Here is a 15,069-nt window from a genome sequence, read left to right as displayed (position 1 = left end):
ACAATGTATGTGAACCTACAACCTAAGTAAACTACCTATCTAGGCTCATATAATACTTTCATTTCCCTCTAACAATTAGACCATCAGATTTGAGGGATAAGATAATAAAAAAATTGCAATCTTTGAAACAACTAAAGGAAACTGAACATGTCAACAACAACTTCTTTCTCGGTCTGAAATTAACTATTTGTTATTATCATAGGCATGTACTTCAGAAAGATTGTCACCACAACTATACAAGATCAAAGTTCAGTCATTCTGGTCAGCTCGCTCCTGACCAGATACGTAGCCAGTTGTCTCATGGGTTTGGAATTCTGATCTTATCCTGTGGTAGATGCACGAGGGCAAAGGTCTCGTGTTTTCCCATCCCATAGGGCCAAACAACCACCTAGCCAACCAGCGATATGCCACAGCTCTGAGAAACCTAAGGATTATAAGATATTTACTAGGTTCAGTAAACACACGATTACAACGGCAATGTAGAATTAAAACATGCTGATTATGGACATGTTTTGTATTGGACTTTCAGTAAAGAGGTTCACGTGTAAGCTCTTCTAGTTTAGCATATATCAACTCTATTTCATCGTACTCACTTATTTTGAGCTGCATCATTCCTTCTTCGATAATGTCGCCCATCTTTATCGCGAAGAAGTGGTCCAACTTGCTCAAGAACAGTACGGTTTGTTAATGGAGAAAAGTCGGGATGGTTCAAAATGCATTCCGCATCGAGACCGATAAATGTAAATTTCCCTCTCGTCTGAAGTATTTCGTAACAGCATCTAAATTCACGCGCCCCAGCTAAGTGTGTCACATTGCAATTTCCACACGTACACCTGTAAACAGAAATGTTTAGACTTGAGCCAAAGTTCAGTCGAAAAAATAAAATATCACAGCTATGAGCTCTCACCAACTGTCTAAAGGAACTTGTCCTTCGAAACGTTGTTCCAAAACGGAGGGCAAAATACCGTCTTCGTCTTCTTCATCTTCGCCGCCGCCATTGCTATCACCGTCTTCACTGGAAGCCAAGGGCTCGCCTTGGTACGGCGCAAAATCACCATTAAATACATAATAATCTTCTCCATCACTGCTGCAAACGTCTTCGCTCCCTTCGGAAGAAGATTCACCCGTAGAAAGCTCGTTTTCAGACATTATGCCGGACCGTATAAATACAAACAATATGAGAGAAAAGACCCACGCTAGCGAGATGAATACAACCAGTGACGTCAACAATCGTTTTCATTCGGTCCCAGGGCCCGGACATGGTTTGAAGCAAAAATGCGGTTTTCAACCCTAAAAAATACAACTTTCCCCTTTTTTCTGGCGAAAACGAATTAGCCCACGATAATCAGCGTGTTTCAAACTACAAAATTATGTAAAAATCTCATATACGAAAATTTCGTTTCAGTGGCACTTTAAGTTCTGGCAACTCAAGTCGAAGTTGGTCAAAATCACGATGCGTCTAAGGCGGTCTCGGCTACTATTTCAGTCTTAAAGTGAAGTGGGCTCTACTTCGGCCCGGAATTTCGAAAGTAAGCGTTCAAAAAAATTTGCTGTGTCCATTTCACTGTAGACCAAGGCCATCAGGGGTTAGTTTAGACTCCTTGGGACTTGAATATATACCCGAAGTTTCGGGAAATCCATCCGAAGTTGGTCAAAATCACGATGCGCGTAAGACGGTGTCCGCTACTCTTTCAGTGTTAAACTAAAGTGGGGCTATATTTCGGCTCAGAAGCCCGAAGGGGAGCGTTGAAAAAGTTTTGCTCTCTCCATTTCAATGCAAACCAAGGCAATCAGGAGTTACTTTAGAGTCCCCGGTACCGGAAAATATTCCCCATTTCCCGAGAAATCGAGCCAAAGTTGGTCAAAATCACGATGCGCGTAAGGCGGTCTCGGCTATTCTCTCATTCTTAAAGTGAACTCGGGCTATATTTCGGCCCAGAAGCTCGAAAGTGAAAGTTCAAAAAGTTTTGCTGTGTCCATTTCACCGCGAACCAAGCCACATCAGGAGATAGTTTACAGTCTCCGGGACATCAAAATATCCCCCAAGTTCCGGGAAATCGAGCCGACGTTTGTCAAAATCACGATGCGCGTAAAGCAGTCTCGGCTACTCTTTGAGTCTTAAAGTGACGTGGCTGTATATTTGGGCCCAGAAGCTCGAAAGTGAGAGTTCAAAAAGTTATGCTGTGCCCATTTTACCTCAAAGCAAGGCCCTCAGGAAGTAGTTTACAGTCCCCCTGACTGTAAATATCCCAAAAGTTGCGTGAAATCGAGCTGAACTTGGTCTAACTCACGATGCGCGTGAGGCGGTCTCGGCTACTATTTCAGTCTGAAAGTGAAGTGGGATTCTATTTCGGCCCAGAAGCTACAAAGAGAATGTTCAAAAAGCTTTCCTTTGTCCATTTCACTGAAAACCAAGGCCATCAGGAGTTAGTTTAGAGCCCGCGGAAATGGAATATAACCCCCAAGTTCCGGGAAACGGGCCAGAAGTTGGTCAAAATAACGATTTGCGCAAGACGGTCTCGGCTACTCTTTCAGTCTTAAAGTAAAGTGGGGCTATATTTCGGTCCAGAAGCTCGAGAGTGAGCGTTCAAAAAGTTTCGCTGTGTCCATTTCACTGAAAACCAAGACAATCAGGAGTTAGTTTAGAGTCCGCGGGACTGGAAAATATCCTCCAAGTTCCGGCAAATCGAGCCGAAGTTGGTCAAAATCACGGTACGCTTAAGGCGATGTCGGCTACTCCTTCAGTCTTAAAGTGAAGTGTGGCTCTATTTCGGCCCACAAGCTTAAAGCTCAAAAAAAAATTACTGTGTCTATTTCGCTGCAAACCAAGGCTATCAGAAGTTAGTTTACAGTCCCCGGGAGTGGAATGTATTTCCCAAGTTCCGGAAAATCGAGAAGACGTTGGTCAAAATCACGATGCGTGTAAGACGGTCTCGGCTACTCTTTCAGTCTTAAAGTGAAATAGGGCTATATTTCGGCCCAGAAGCTCAAAAGTGAGCGTTCAAAAAGTTTTGCTGTATCCATTTCAATGCAAACCAAGGCCATCAGGGGTTACTTAAGAGTCCTCGGGACTGCAAAATATCCCCCAAGTTCCGGTAAATCGAGCCCAAGTTGGTCAAAATCACGATGTGCGTAAGGTAGTCTCGACTACTCTTTCAGTCTTAAAGTGAAGTGGGGCAATATTTCGGCGCAGAAGCTCGAAAGTGAGTGTTTAAAAGGTTTTGCTCTGTCACTTTCAGTGCAAACCAAGGCCATCACAAGTTAGTTTAGAGTCCCCGGGACTGGAGAATATCCCCCGAGTCCTGGGAAATCGAGCCGAAAAAGATCAAATTCATGATGCGCGTAACGTGGTCTGGGCTACTGTGTCAGTCCTAAAGTGAAGTTTGGCTATATTTCGGCCCACAAGCTAGAAAGTGAGCGTTCAAAAAGATTTGTTGTGTCCATTTTACTTCAAAACAAGGCCATCAGGACTTAGTTTAGCGTCCAAGGGATTGCAAAATGTCCCCCAAGTTCCGGGAAATCCATTCGAAGTTCGTCAAAATTACGATGCGCGTAAGGCGGTCTCATCTACTCTTTCAGTCTTAAAGTAAAGTGGGGCTATATTTCTGCCCAGAAGCTCCAAAGTTGTGCTCTGTTTATTTCACTGAAAACCAAGGCCATCAGGAGTTACTTTAGAGTCCCTTTGACGGGAATATATCCCCCAAGTTTCGGGAAATAAACGCGAAATTGGTCAAAATCACGATTCGCTCAAGACGGTCTTGCCTACTCTTTCAGTCTTAAAGTAAAATGGGGCTCTATTTCGGCCCAGAAGCTCGAGAGTGAGCGTTCAAAAACTTTCGCTGTGTCCATTTCACTGCAAACCAAGACAAGCACGAGTTAGTTTAGAGTCCCCGGGACTGGAAAATATTGCGCAAGTTCCGAGAAATCGAGCCGAAGTTGATCAAAATCACGATGCGCGAAACGTGGTCTCGGCTACTCTTTCAGTCTTAAAGTGAAGTATGGCTATATTTCGGCCCACAAGCTCGAAAGTGAGCGTTCAAAAAGCTTTGCTGTGTCCATTTCACTGCAAAACAAGGCCATCGGCACCTAGTTTAGCGTCCAAGGGACTGGAAAATATCCCCCAAGTTCCGGGAAATCCACCCGAAGTTTGCCAAATTCACGATGCGCGTAAGGCGGTCTCGGCTACTTTTTCAGTATTAAAGTAAAGTGGGCTATATTTGGGCCTAGAAGCTTGAAGGTGAGCTTTCAAAAAGTATTGCTGTCTCCATTTCACTGCAAACCAAGGCCATCAAGAGTTAGTTTAGAGTCCCTGGGACTGGAAAATATCCCCCAAGTTCCGGAATATGGACCCGAAGTTGGTCAAAATCACGATGCGCGCACGCCGGTCTCGGCTACTCTTTAAGTCGCAAGTGATGTGGGACTATATTTCGGCCTAAAAGCTCGAAAGTGTGCGTTCAAAAACTTGTCCTGTGTGAATTTCACTGCAAACCATGGCCATCAGGAGTTAGTTTAGAGTCCCCGGGACTGGAAAATATTCCCCAAGTTCCAGGAAAGCGAGCAGAAGTTGATCATAATCACGATGCGCGTAACGCGGTCTCGGCTACTGTTTCAGTCTTAAAGTGAAGTGTGGCTATATTTAGGTCCACAAGCTCGAAAGTGAGCCTTCAAAAAGTTTTGCTGTGTCCATTTCACTGCAAACCAAGGCCATCAGGAGTTAGTATAGAGTCCCCGGGACTGGAAAATATTCTCCAAGTTCTAGGAAATGGCGCCGAAGTTGATGAAAATTACGATGCGCGTAACGGGCTCTCGGCCATTCTTTCAGTCTTAAATTTAAGTAGGGCTATATTTCGGCCTTGAAGCTCAAAGGTGAGCGTTCAGAATGTTTTGCTGTGTTCATTAAACTGCAAACCAAGCTCATCGGGAGTTAGTTTAGCGTCCCCGGGACTTTAAATTATTCGCCAACTTCCGGGAAATCGAGCAAAAGTGGCCCAAAATCACGATGCGCGTAAGGCGGTCTCGGCTACTCTTTCAGTCTTAAAATTAAGGGGGGCTATATTTCGACCTAGAAGCTCGAGACCGGGCGTGCGCTAATTTTACCTGTGTCCATTTCACTGACATCTTAGGTCATCAGGAGTTAGTTTAGAGTCCTTGGGACTGGAAAATATTTCCCAAATTCTGGCAGATCGAGCCAAAGTTGCTCAAAATCACGATGCGCGTAAGGCGGTCTCGGCTACTCTTTCAGTCTTAAAATGAAGTGGGGCTATATTTCGGCCGACAAGCTCAACACCGAGCGTGTGCTCCTTTTGCCTGTGTACATATCACTGAAAACTAAGTTCATCAGGAGTTAGCATAGAGTCCTCGGGACTGGAAAGTATTCCCCGAATTCCGGCAAATCGAGCCAAAGATGCTCAAAATCACGATGCGCGTAAGGCGGTCTCGGCTACTCGTTTACTCCGAAAATGAAGTGGGGCTATATTTCGGTTCTACAAGCTCGACACCGAGGGTGCTCTCCTTTTACCTGCGTCCATTTCACTAAGAACTAAGTCCATCAGGAGATAGTTTAGAATCCTCGGGACTGGAAGCTATCCTCCAAGTTTCGGCAAATTGAGCCATACTTTCTTAAAATTACGATAAGCCTACGGCAGTTTCGTTTACTCTTTCAGTCTTAAAATGAACTGGGGCTACATTTCGGCCTAGAAGCTCGACACCGAGCGTGTGCTCCTTTTACCTGTGACCATTTTACTTTTACCATTTTAAGGCATTCAGGAGTTAGCTTAGAGCTTCCCGGACTGGAAAATATCCCCCAAGTCCCAGGAAATCAAGCCGAAGTTCGACAAAATTACCATGCGCGTAAGGCGGTCCCGGCTACTCTTTCAGTCTTAAAGTGAAGTGGGGCTATATTTCGGCCCAGAAGCTCGAAAGTGAACGTTCAAAGAGTTTGGCTGTGTCCATTTCACTGAAAACCAAGGCCATCAGGAATTAGTTTAGAGTGTCCGGGACTGGGAATTATCTCCCAAGTTCCGGGAAATCGAGCCGAAGTAGCCCAAAATCACGATGCCCGTGAGGCGGTCCCGGCTAGTCTTTCAGTCTTAAAGTGAAGTAGGGCTATGCTTCGGCCCAGAAGCTCAAACGTGAGCGTTCAAAAAGTTGTGCTGTGTCCATTTTACTCCAAACCAAGGCAATCAGGAGTTAGTTTAGAGTCCTCGGTACCGGAAAATATCCCCCATTTCCCGGGAAATCGAGCCAAAGTTGGTCAAAATCACGATGCGCGTAAGGCGGTCCCGGTTACTCTTTCATTCTTAAAGTGAACTGGGGCAATATTTCCGCCCAGAATCTCGAAAGTGACCGTTCAAAAAGTTGTCCTGTGTCCATTTCACTCCAGAGCAAGGCCATCAGGAGGTACTTTAGAGTCCGCGGGACTGGAAAATATCCCCCAAGTTCCGGGAAATCGAGCCGAAGTTGGTCAAAATTAGGATGGGCGTAAGGCGGTCTCGGCTACTCTTTCACTCTTAAAGTGAAGTGGAGCTATATTTCGGCCCAGAAGCTCAAAAGTGAGCGTTCAAAAAGTTTTGCTGTGTCCATTTTACTGCAGACCAAGGACGTCGGGGGTCAGTTTAGAGTCCCAGGGACTGGAAAATATCCCCCAAGTTCCGGGAAATTTAACCGAAGTTGGTCAAAATCACGACGCGCGTACGGCGGTCTCGGCTACTCTTTCAGTCTTAAAGTGAAGTGGGGCAATATTTCGGCCCAGAAGCTCGAAACTGAGTGTTTAAAAAGTTTTGCTGTGTCCATTTCACTGCAAAACCAGGCCATCACGACTTAGTTTAGCGTCCAAGCGACTGGAAATATCCCCCAAGTTACGGGAAATCCACCCAAAGTTAGTCAAAATCACGATGCGCTTAAGGGGGTCTCGGCTACTCTTTCAGTCTTAAGGTAAAGTGGGCTTAGATTTTACTCCAGAAGCTCGAAAGTAAGGGTTCAAAAATTTTTCTCTCTATTTCACTCACATCTTAGACAATCAGGAGTGAGTTTAGAGACTTTGGGACTGGAAAATATCTCCCAAGTTTCGCCAGATCGAGCCGAAGATCCTCAAAATCACAATGCGCGTAAGGCGCTCCCGCCTATTCTTTCAGTCTTAAAAGAAGTAGGGCTATATTTCGGCCAGCAAGCTCGAAAGTGCGCGTTCAAAAAGTGTTCCTGTGTCCATTTCACTGGAAACCAAGGTCATCAGGAGTTAGTTTAGAGTCAACGGGACTGGAAAATATCCCCCTATTTGCGGGAAATCGAGCCGAAGTATCCCAAAATCACGATGCGTGTAAGGCGGTCTCGGCTACTCTTTCAGTCTTAAAGTTAAGTGGGGCTATATTTCGACCCATAAGCTCGAAAGTGAGCGTTCAAAAAGTTTTGCTGTGTCCATTTAACTGCAAACTAAGGCCATCGGAAGTTAGTTTAGCTTCCCCGGGAATTGAAAATATTCGCCAACTTCCGGGAAATCGAGCCGAAGTTGGTCAAAATTACGATGCGCCTAAGGCGGTCTCGGCTACTCTTTCAGTCTTAAAGTGAAGAAGGGCTATATTTCGCCCGAGAAGCTCGAAAGTGAGCGTTCAAAAAAATGTGCTGTGTCCATTTCACTACAAACCGAGGCCATCAGCAGTTAGTTTAGAGTCCCCGGGACTCGAATATATCCCCTAAGTTCCGGGAAATCGAACGAAATTGGTCAAACTCACGATGCGTGTAAGACGGTCTCGGCTACTCTTTCAGTCTTAAAGTAAAGTGGGGCTATATTTCGGCCCAGAAGCTCGAAAGTGACCGTTTAAAAAGTTACGCTTTGTGCATTTCACTGCAAACCAAGGCCATCAGGAGTTAGTTTGAAGTCCCCCGGACTGGAAAATATCCCCCAAGTTCCGGGAAATCGAGCTGAACTTGGTCAAAATCACGATACGCGTAAGGCGGTCTCGGCTACTATTTCAGTCTTAAAGTGAAATACGGTTGTATTTCGGCCCAGAAGCTCGAAACTGAGCGTTCAAAAAGCTTTGCTGCTTCCATTTCACTGCAAACCAAGGCCATCAGGAGTTAGTTTAGAGTCCCCGGTACCGGAAAATATCGCCAAAATTCTAGAAAATCGAGCGGAAGTTGCTCAAAATCATGATGCCCGTAAGGCGGTCTTGCTTACTCTTTCAGTCTTAAAGTGAAGTGGGGCTATATTTCATCCCAGAAGCTCGAAAATAACCGTTCAAAAAGTGTTACTGTGTTCATTTCACTGCAAACCAAGGCCATCAGGAGTTAGTTTAGACTCCTCGGTACTGGAAAATATCGCCCAAGTTCGGGGAAATCGAGCCGAATTTTGTCAAAATCACGATCCGCGTAAGGCGGTCTCGGCTACTCTTTCACCTTTAAAGTGAACTTGGGCTATATTTCGGCCGAGAAGCTAGAAAGTGAAAGTTCAAAAAGTTTTGCCGTGTTCATTTCACTTCAAACCAAGGCCATCACGAGTTAGTTTAGACTCCTCGGGACTGGAAAATATCGCCCAAGTTCTGGCAAATCGAGCCGAATTTTGTCAAAATCACGATGCGCGTAAGGCGGTCTCGGCTATTCTTTCATTCTTAAAGTGAACTCGGGCTATATTTCGGCCCAAAAGCTAGGAAGTGAAAGTTCAAAAAGTTTTTCTGTGTCCATTTCACCGCGAACCAAGCCACATAGGCAGATTGTTTACAGTGTCCGGGACATCAAAATATCCTCCAAGTCCCGTGAAATCGACCCGAAGTTTGTCAAAATCACGATGCGCGTAAAGCAGTCTCAACTACTCTTTGAGTCTTAAAGTGACGTGGCTGTATATTTCGGCCCAGAAGCTCGAAAGTGAGCGTTCAAAATGTTATGCTGTGCCCATTTCACTGCAAAGGAAGGCCCTCAGGAAGTAGTTTACAGTGCCAGGAACTGGAAAATATCCCCCAAGTTCCGCGAAATCGAGACGAAGTTGGTCAAAATAACGATTCGCGTAAGGCGGTCTCGGCTACTCTTTCAGTCTTAAAGTGAAGTAGGGCTATATTTCGGTCCAGAAGCTCGAAAGTGAGCGTTCAGAAAGTTTTCCTCTCTCAATTTGACTGAAAACCAAGGCCATCATGAGTTAGTTTAGAGTCCCCGGGACTGGAAAATATCTTTTAAGTTCTGGCAACTCAAGCCGAAGTTGGTCAAAATCACGATGCGCCTAAGGCGGCCTCGGCTACTCTTTCAGTCTTAAAGTGAAGTGGGGCTCTATTTCGGCGCAGAAGCTCCAAAGTGAGCGCTGCAAAAAATTTGCTGTGTCCATTTCACTGCAAACCAAGGCTATCAGGAGTTAGTTTAGAGTCCCCGGGACTGCAATATATTTCCCATAGTTCCGGAAAATCGAGAAGACGTTGGTCAAAATCACGATGCGCGCAAGACGGTCTTGGCTAGTCTTTCAGTCTTAAAGTGAAGTGGGGCTATATTTCGGCCCAGAAGCTCAAAAGTGAGCTTCAAAACGTTTTGCTGTATCCATTTCAATGCAAACCAAGGCCATCAGGGGTTACTTAAGAGTCTTCGGGACTGGAAAATATCCCCCAAGTTCAGGCAAATTTAGCCGAAGTTGGTCAAAATCACGGTGCGCGTCAGACGGTCTCGCTTACTGTTTCAGTCTTAAAGTGAAGTGAGGCTTTATTCCTGCCCAGGAGCTTGAAAGTGAGCGTTCAAAAAGCTTCCCTGTGTTTATTTCACTGCAAACCAAAGCCATCAGGAGCTAGTTTAGAGTCCCCGGGACTGCAAAATATCCCCCAACTTCCGGGAAATCGAGCCGAAGTTGGTCAAAATCACGATTTGCGTAAGGTAGTCTCGGCTACTCTTTCAGTCTTAAAGTGAAGTGGGGCTATATTTCGGGCCAGAAGCCCGAAAGTGAGCGTTCAAAAAGTTTTGCTGTGTTCATTTCACTGCAAACCAAGGCCATCAGGAGTTAGTTTAGCGTCCCGGGGACAAGAAAATATGCCCCAAGGTCCGGGAAATTGAGCCGAGGTTGGTCAAAATCACGATGCCCCTAAAGTGGTCTCGGCTACTGTTTCTGTCTTAAAGTGAAGTGGGGCTATATTTCGGGCCAGAAGCCCGAAAGTGAGCGTTCAAAAAGTTTTGCTGTGTCCATTTCACTGCAAACCAAGGCTATCAGGGGTTAGTTTAGAGTCCCCAGAACTGAAAAATATTGCCCAAGTTCCGGGGAATCGAACCGAAGTTGATCAAAATCACGATGCGCGAAATCCGGTATCGGCTACTGTTTCAGTCTTAAAGTGAAGTGGGGCTATATTTCGGCCCAGAAGCCCGAAAGTGAGCATTCAAAAAGTTTTGCTGTGTTCTTTGACTGAAAAACAAGACCATCACGAGTTAGTTTAGCGTCCCTGGGACTGGAAAATATTCCCCAAGTTCCGGTAAATCAAGCTCAAGTTGGTCAAAATCACGATGCTCCCAAAGCGGTCTCGGCTACCCTTTAAGTCTTAAAGTGAAGTGGGGCTATATTTCGGCCCAGAAGCCCGAAAGTGAGCGTTCAAAAAGTTTTGCTGTGTCCATTTCACTGCAAAACAAGCCCATCAGGACTTAGTTTAGCGTCCAGGGGACTGGAAAATGTTCCCCAAGTTCAGGGAGATCCACCCGAAGTTTGTCAAAATCACAATGCGCGTAGGGTGGTCTCGGTTACTCTTTAAGTCTTAAAGTAAAGTGGAGCTTTATTTCGGCCAGGAAACTCGAAGGTGACCGTTCAAAAAGTTTTGCTCTGTCCATTTCACTGCAAACCAAGGCCATCAGGAGTTAGTTTAGAGTTCCTGGGACTGGAAAATATCCCCCAAGTTCCGGAATATCGACTCGAAGTTTGTCAAACTCACGATGCGAGCAAGGCAGTCTCGGCTACTCTTTCAGTCTTAAGTGAAGTGGAGCTATATTTCGGCCCAGAATCTCGAAGGTGTGCGTTCAAAAAATTGGGCTGTGTCCATTTCAATGCAAACCAAGGCCATCAGGAGTTAGTTTAGAGTCCCCGGGACTGGAAAATATCCCCCAAGTCCCTGGAATTGGAGCCGAAGTTGATCAAATTCATGATGCGCGTAACGTGGTCTCGGCTACTGTTTCAGTCTTAAAGTCAAGTGCGCCTATATTTCGGCCCACAAGCTAGAAAGTGAGCGTTCAAAAAGTTTTGCTGTGTCCATTTCACTTCAAAACAAGGCCATCAGGACTTAGTTTAGCGTCCAAGGGACTGGAAAATATACCCCAAGTTCCGGGAAATCTATTCGAAGTTCGTCAAAATTACGATATACGTAAGGCGGTTTCGGCTACTCTTTGAGTCTTAAAGTAAAGTCGGGCTATATTTCTGTCCAGAAGCTCGAAAGTGAGCGTTCAAAAAGTTTTGCTGTGTGCATTTCACTGCAAACCAAAGCTATCAAAAGTTACCTTAGTGTCCCCGGGACTGGAAAATATTCCCCAAGTTCCGGGAAACCGACCCGAAGTTGGTCAAAATCACGATGCGCGAAATGCGGTCTCGGCTACTGTTTCAGTCTTAAAGTAAAGTGTGGCTATATTTCGGCCAGGAAGCTCGAAAGTGAGCGTTCAAAAAGTTTTGCTCTGTCCATTTCTATGCAAAGCAAGGCGATCAGGAGTTAGTTTAGAGTCCCCGAGACTGGAAAATATCCCCCAAGTTCCGAGAAATCGATCCGAAAATGGTCAAAATCACGATGCGCGTAAGGCAATCTCGGCTACTCTTTCAGTCTTAAAGTGAAGTGGGGCTATATTTCGGCCCAGAAGCTCCAAAGTGGGCGTTCAAAAAGTTATCCTGTGCGCATTTCAGTGCAAACCAAGGCCATCCGGAGTTAGTTTAGAGTCCCCCGGACTGGAAAATATCCCAAAAGTTGCGTGAAATCAAGCTGAACTTGGTGCAACTCACGATGCGCGTGAGGCGGTCTCGGCTACTATTTCAGTGTGAAAGTGAAGTGGGATTCTATTTCGGCCCAGAAGCTACAAAGAGAGTGTTCAAAAAGCCTTCCTTTGTCCATTTCACTGAAAACCAAGGCCATCATTAGTTAGTTTAGAGCCCGAGGAAATGGAATATATCCCCCAAGTTCCGGGAAACCGACCCGAAGTTGGTCAAAATCACGATTTGCGCAAGACGGTCTCGGCTACTCTTTCAGTCTTAAAGTAAAGTGGGGCTATATTTCGGTCCAGAAGCTCAAGAGTGAGCGTTCAAAAAGTTTCGCTGTGTCCATTTCACTGAAAACCAAGACAATCAGGAGTTAGTTTAGAGTCCCAGGGACTGGAAAATATCCCCCAAGTTCCGGCAAATCGAGCCAAAGTTAATCAAAATCACGGTGCGCTTAAGGCCGTGTCGGCTACTCCTTCAGTCTTAAAGTGAAGTGTGGCTCTATTTCGGCCCACAAGCTCAAAGCTCAAAAAAATTACTGTGTCTATTTCACTGCAAACCAAGGCTATCAGGAGTTAGTTTAGAGTCCCCGGGAGTGGAATGTTTTTCCCAAGTTCCGGAAAATCGAGAAGACGTTGGTCAAAATCACGATGCGTGTAAGACGGTCTCGGCTACTCTTTCAGTCTTAAAGTGAAGTGGGGCTATATTTCGGCCCAGAAGCTCAAAAGTGAGCGTTCAAAAAGTTTTGCTGTATCCATTTCAATGCAAACCAAGGCCATCAGGGGTTACTTAAGAGTCCTCGGGACTGCAAAATATCCCCCAAGTTCCGGTAAATCGAGCCCAAGTTGGTCAAAATCACGATGTGCGTAAGGTGGTCTCGGCTACTCTTTCAGTCTTAAAGTGAAGTGGGGCAATATTTCGGCCCAGAAGCTCGAAAGTGAGTGTTTAAAAAGTTTTGCTCTGTCACTTTCAGTGCAAACCAAGGCCATCACAAGTTAGTTTAGAGTCCCCGGGACTGGAGAATATCCCCCAAGTCCCGGGAAATCGAGCCGAAGTTGATCAAATTCATGATGCGCGTAACGTGGTCTCGGCTACTGTGTCAGTCCTAAAGTGAAGTTTGGCTATATTTCGGCCCACAAGCTAGAAAGTGAGCGTTCAAAAACTTTCGCTGTGTCCATTTTACTTCAAAACAAGGCCATCAGGACCTAGTTTAGCGTCCAAGGGACTGCAAAATATCCCCCAAGTTCCGGGAAATCCATTCGAAGTTCGTCAAAATTACGTTGCGCGTAAGGCGGTCTCATCTACTCTTTCAGTCTTAAAGTAAAGTGGGGCTATATTTCTGCCCAGAAGCTCCAAAGTTGTGCTCTGTCCATTTCACTGAAAACCAAGGCCATCAGGAGTTACTTTAGAGTCTCTTTGACTGGAATATATCCCCCAAGTTTCGGGAAATAAACGCGAAACTGGTCAAAATCACGATTCGCTCAAGACGGTCTCGCCTACTCTTTCAGTCTAAATTGGGCTCTATTTCGGCCCAGAAGCTCGAGAGTGAGCGTTCAAAAACTTTCGCTGTGTCCATTTCACTGCAAACCAAGACAAGCAGGAGTTAGTTGAGAGTCCCCAGGACTGGAAAATATCCCCCAAGTTCCGGCAAATCAACCCGAAGTTTGTCAAAATCACGATGCGCGTAAGGCGGTCTCGGCTACTCTTTCAGTGTTAAAGTAATGGGGGGCTATATTTTGGCCCAGAAGCTCGAAATTGAGCGTTCAAAAAGTTTTGCTGGGTCCATTTTACTGCAAACCAAGGCCACCAGGAATTAGTTTAGAGTCCTCAGAACTGGAATATAACCCGTTAGTTCCGGCAAATCGAGCCGAAGTTGCTCAAAATCACGATGCACGTAAGGCGGTCTCGGCTACTCTTTCAGTCGTCAAATGAAGTGGGGTTCTCTTTCGGTCCAGAAGCTCGAAAGTATGCGTTCAAAAACTTTCGCTGTGTCCATTTCACTGCAAACCAAGACAAGCAGGAGTTAGTTGAGAGTCCCCAGGACTGGAAAGTATCCCCCAAGTTCCGGAATATCGACCCGAAGTTGGTCAAAATCACGATGCGCGCACGCCGGTCTCGGCTACTCTTTAAGTCGTAAGTGATGTGGGACTATATTTCGGCCTAGAAGCTCGAAAGTGTGCGTTCAAAAACTTGTGCTGTGTGAATTTCACTGCAAACCATGGCCATCAGGAGTTAGTTTAGAGTCCCCGGGACTGGAAAATATTCCCATAGTTCCAGGAAAACGAGCAGAAGTTGCTCAAAATCACGATGCGCGTAAGGCGGTCTCGGCTACTGTTTCAGTCTTAAAGTGAAGTGTGGCTATATTTAGGCCCACAAGCTCGAAAGTGAGCGTTCAAAAAGTTTTGCTGTGTCCTTTTCACTGCAAACCAAGGCTATCAGGACTTAATATAGAGTCCCCGGGACTGGAAAATATTCTCCAAGGTCCAGCAAATGGCGCCGAAGTTGATGAAAATTACGATGCGCGTAACGGGCTCTCGGCTATTCTTTCAGTCTTAAATTTAAGTAGGGCTATTTATCGGCCCTGAAGCTCGAAGGTGAGCGTTCAGAATGTTTTGCAGTGTTCATTAAACTGCAAACCAAGGTCATCGGGAGCTAGTTTAGCGTCCCCGGGACTTTAAATTATTCGCCAACTTCCGGGAAATCCAGCAAAAGTGGCCCAAAATCACGATGCGCCTAAGGCGGTCTCGGCTACTCTTTCAGTCTTAAAATTAAGGGGGGCTATATTTCGACCTAGAAGCTCGAGACCGGGCGTGCGCTTATTTTACCTATGTCCATTTCACTGACATCTTAAGCCATCAGGAGTTAGTTTAGAGTCCTTGGGACTGGAAAATATTTCCCAAATTCTGGCAGATCGAGCCAAAGTTGCTCAAAATCACGATGCGCGTAAGGCGGTCTCGGCTACTCTTTCAGTCTTAAAATGAAGTGGGGCTATATTTCGGCCGACAAGCTCAACACCGAGCGTGCGCTTCTTTTGCCTGTGTACATATCACTGAAAACTAAGTTCATCAGGAGTTAGCATAGAGTCCTCGGGACTGGATAATGTTCCCCGAATTCCGGCAAATCGAGCCAAAGATGCTCAAAATCACGATGTGCGAAAGGCGGTCTCGGCT

General features: G+C 45.7%; 1 protein-coding gene and 1 pseudogene across 4 annotated transcripts in view; one reads left to right on the top strand and one right to left on the bottom strand.

Moving 5' to 3' along the window:
• The window catches only part of LOC145490127 (P2X purinoceptor 7-like), a 3,423-nt gene extending 2,011 nt beyond the window's left edge, over positions 1–1,412 (bottom strand). For 2 of the 3 annotated variants that reach the window (XM_081469234.1, XM_081469232.1), the window contains exons 1-2: positions 908–1,412; positions 594–833 (exon numbers count right to left, since the gene is read on the bottom strand). In XM_081469234.1, coding sequence (XP_081325360.1) covers positions 594–833; positions 908–1,149 — 482 coding nt within the window. In that variant the 5' untranslated portion in view covers positions 1,150–1,412. Of the gene's footprint in view, positions 1–249; positions 425–593; positions 834–907 lie in introns of those variants that run through there. The other variant, XM_081469233.1, reaches the window with a different exon arrangement.
• Positions 1–15,069, top strand: part of LOC145488990 (uncharacterized) — a 389,561-nt pseudogene that overhangs the window by 164,563 nt on the left and 209,929 nt on the right. The gene's annotated exons all lie outside the window — the stretch shown is intronic.

This window comes from Orbicella franksi, chromosome 6 (genome assembly GCF_964199315.1).
Source record: "Orbicella franksi chromosome 6, jaOrbFran1.1, whole genome shotgun sequence".
NCBI classification, from domain to species: Eukaryota; Metazoa; Cnidaria; class Anthozoa; order Scleractinia; family Merulinidae; genus Orbicella; species Orbicella franksi.
The sequence above is the reverse complement of the archived record's forward strand: the minus strand, read 5'-3'. Positions and strand labels throughout refer to the sequence as shown.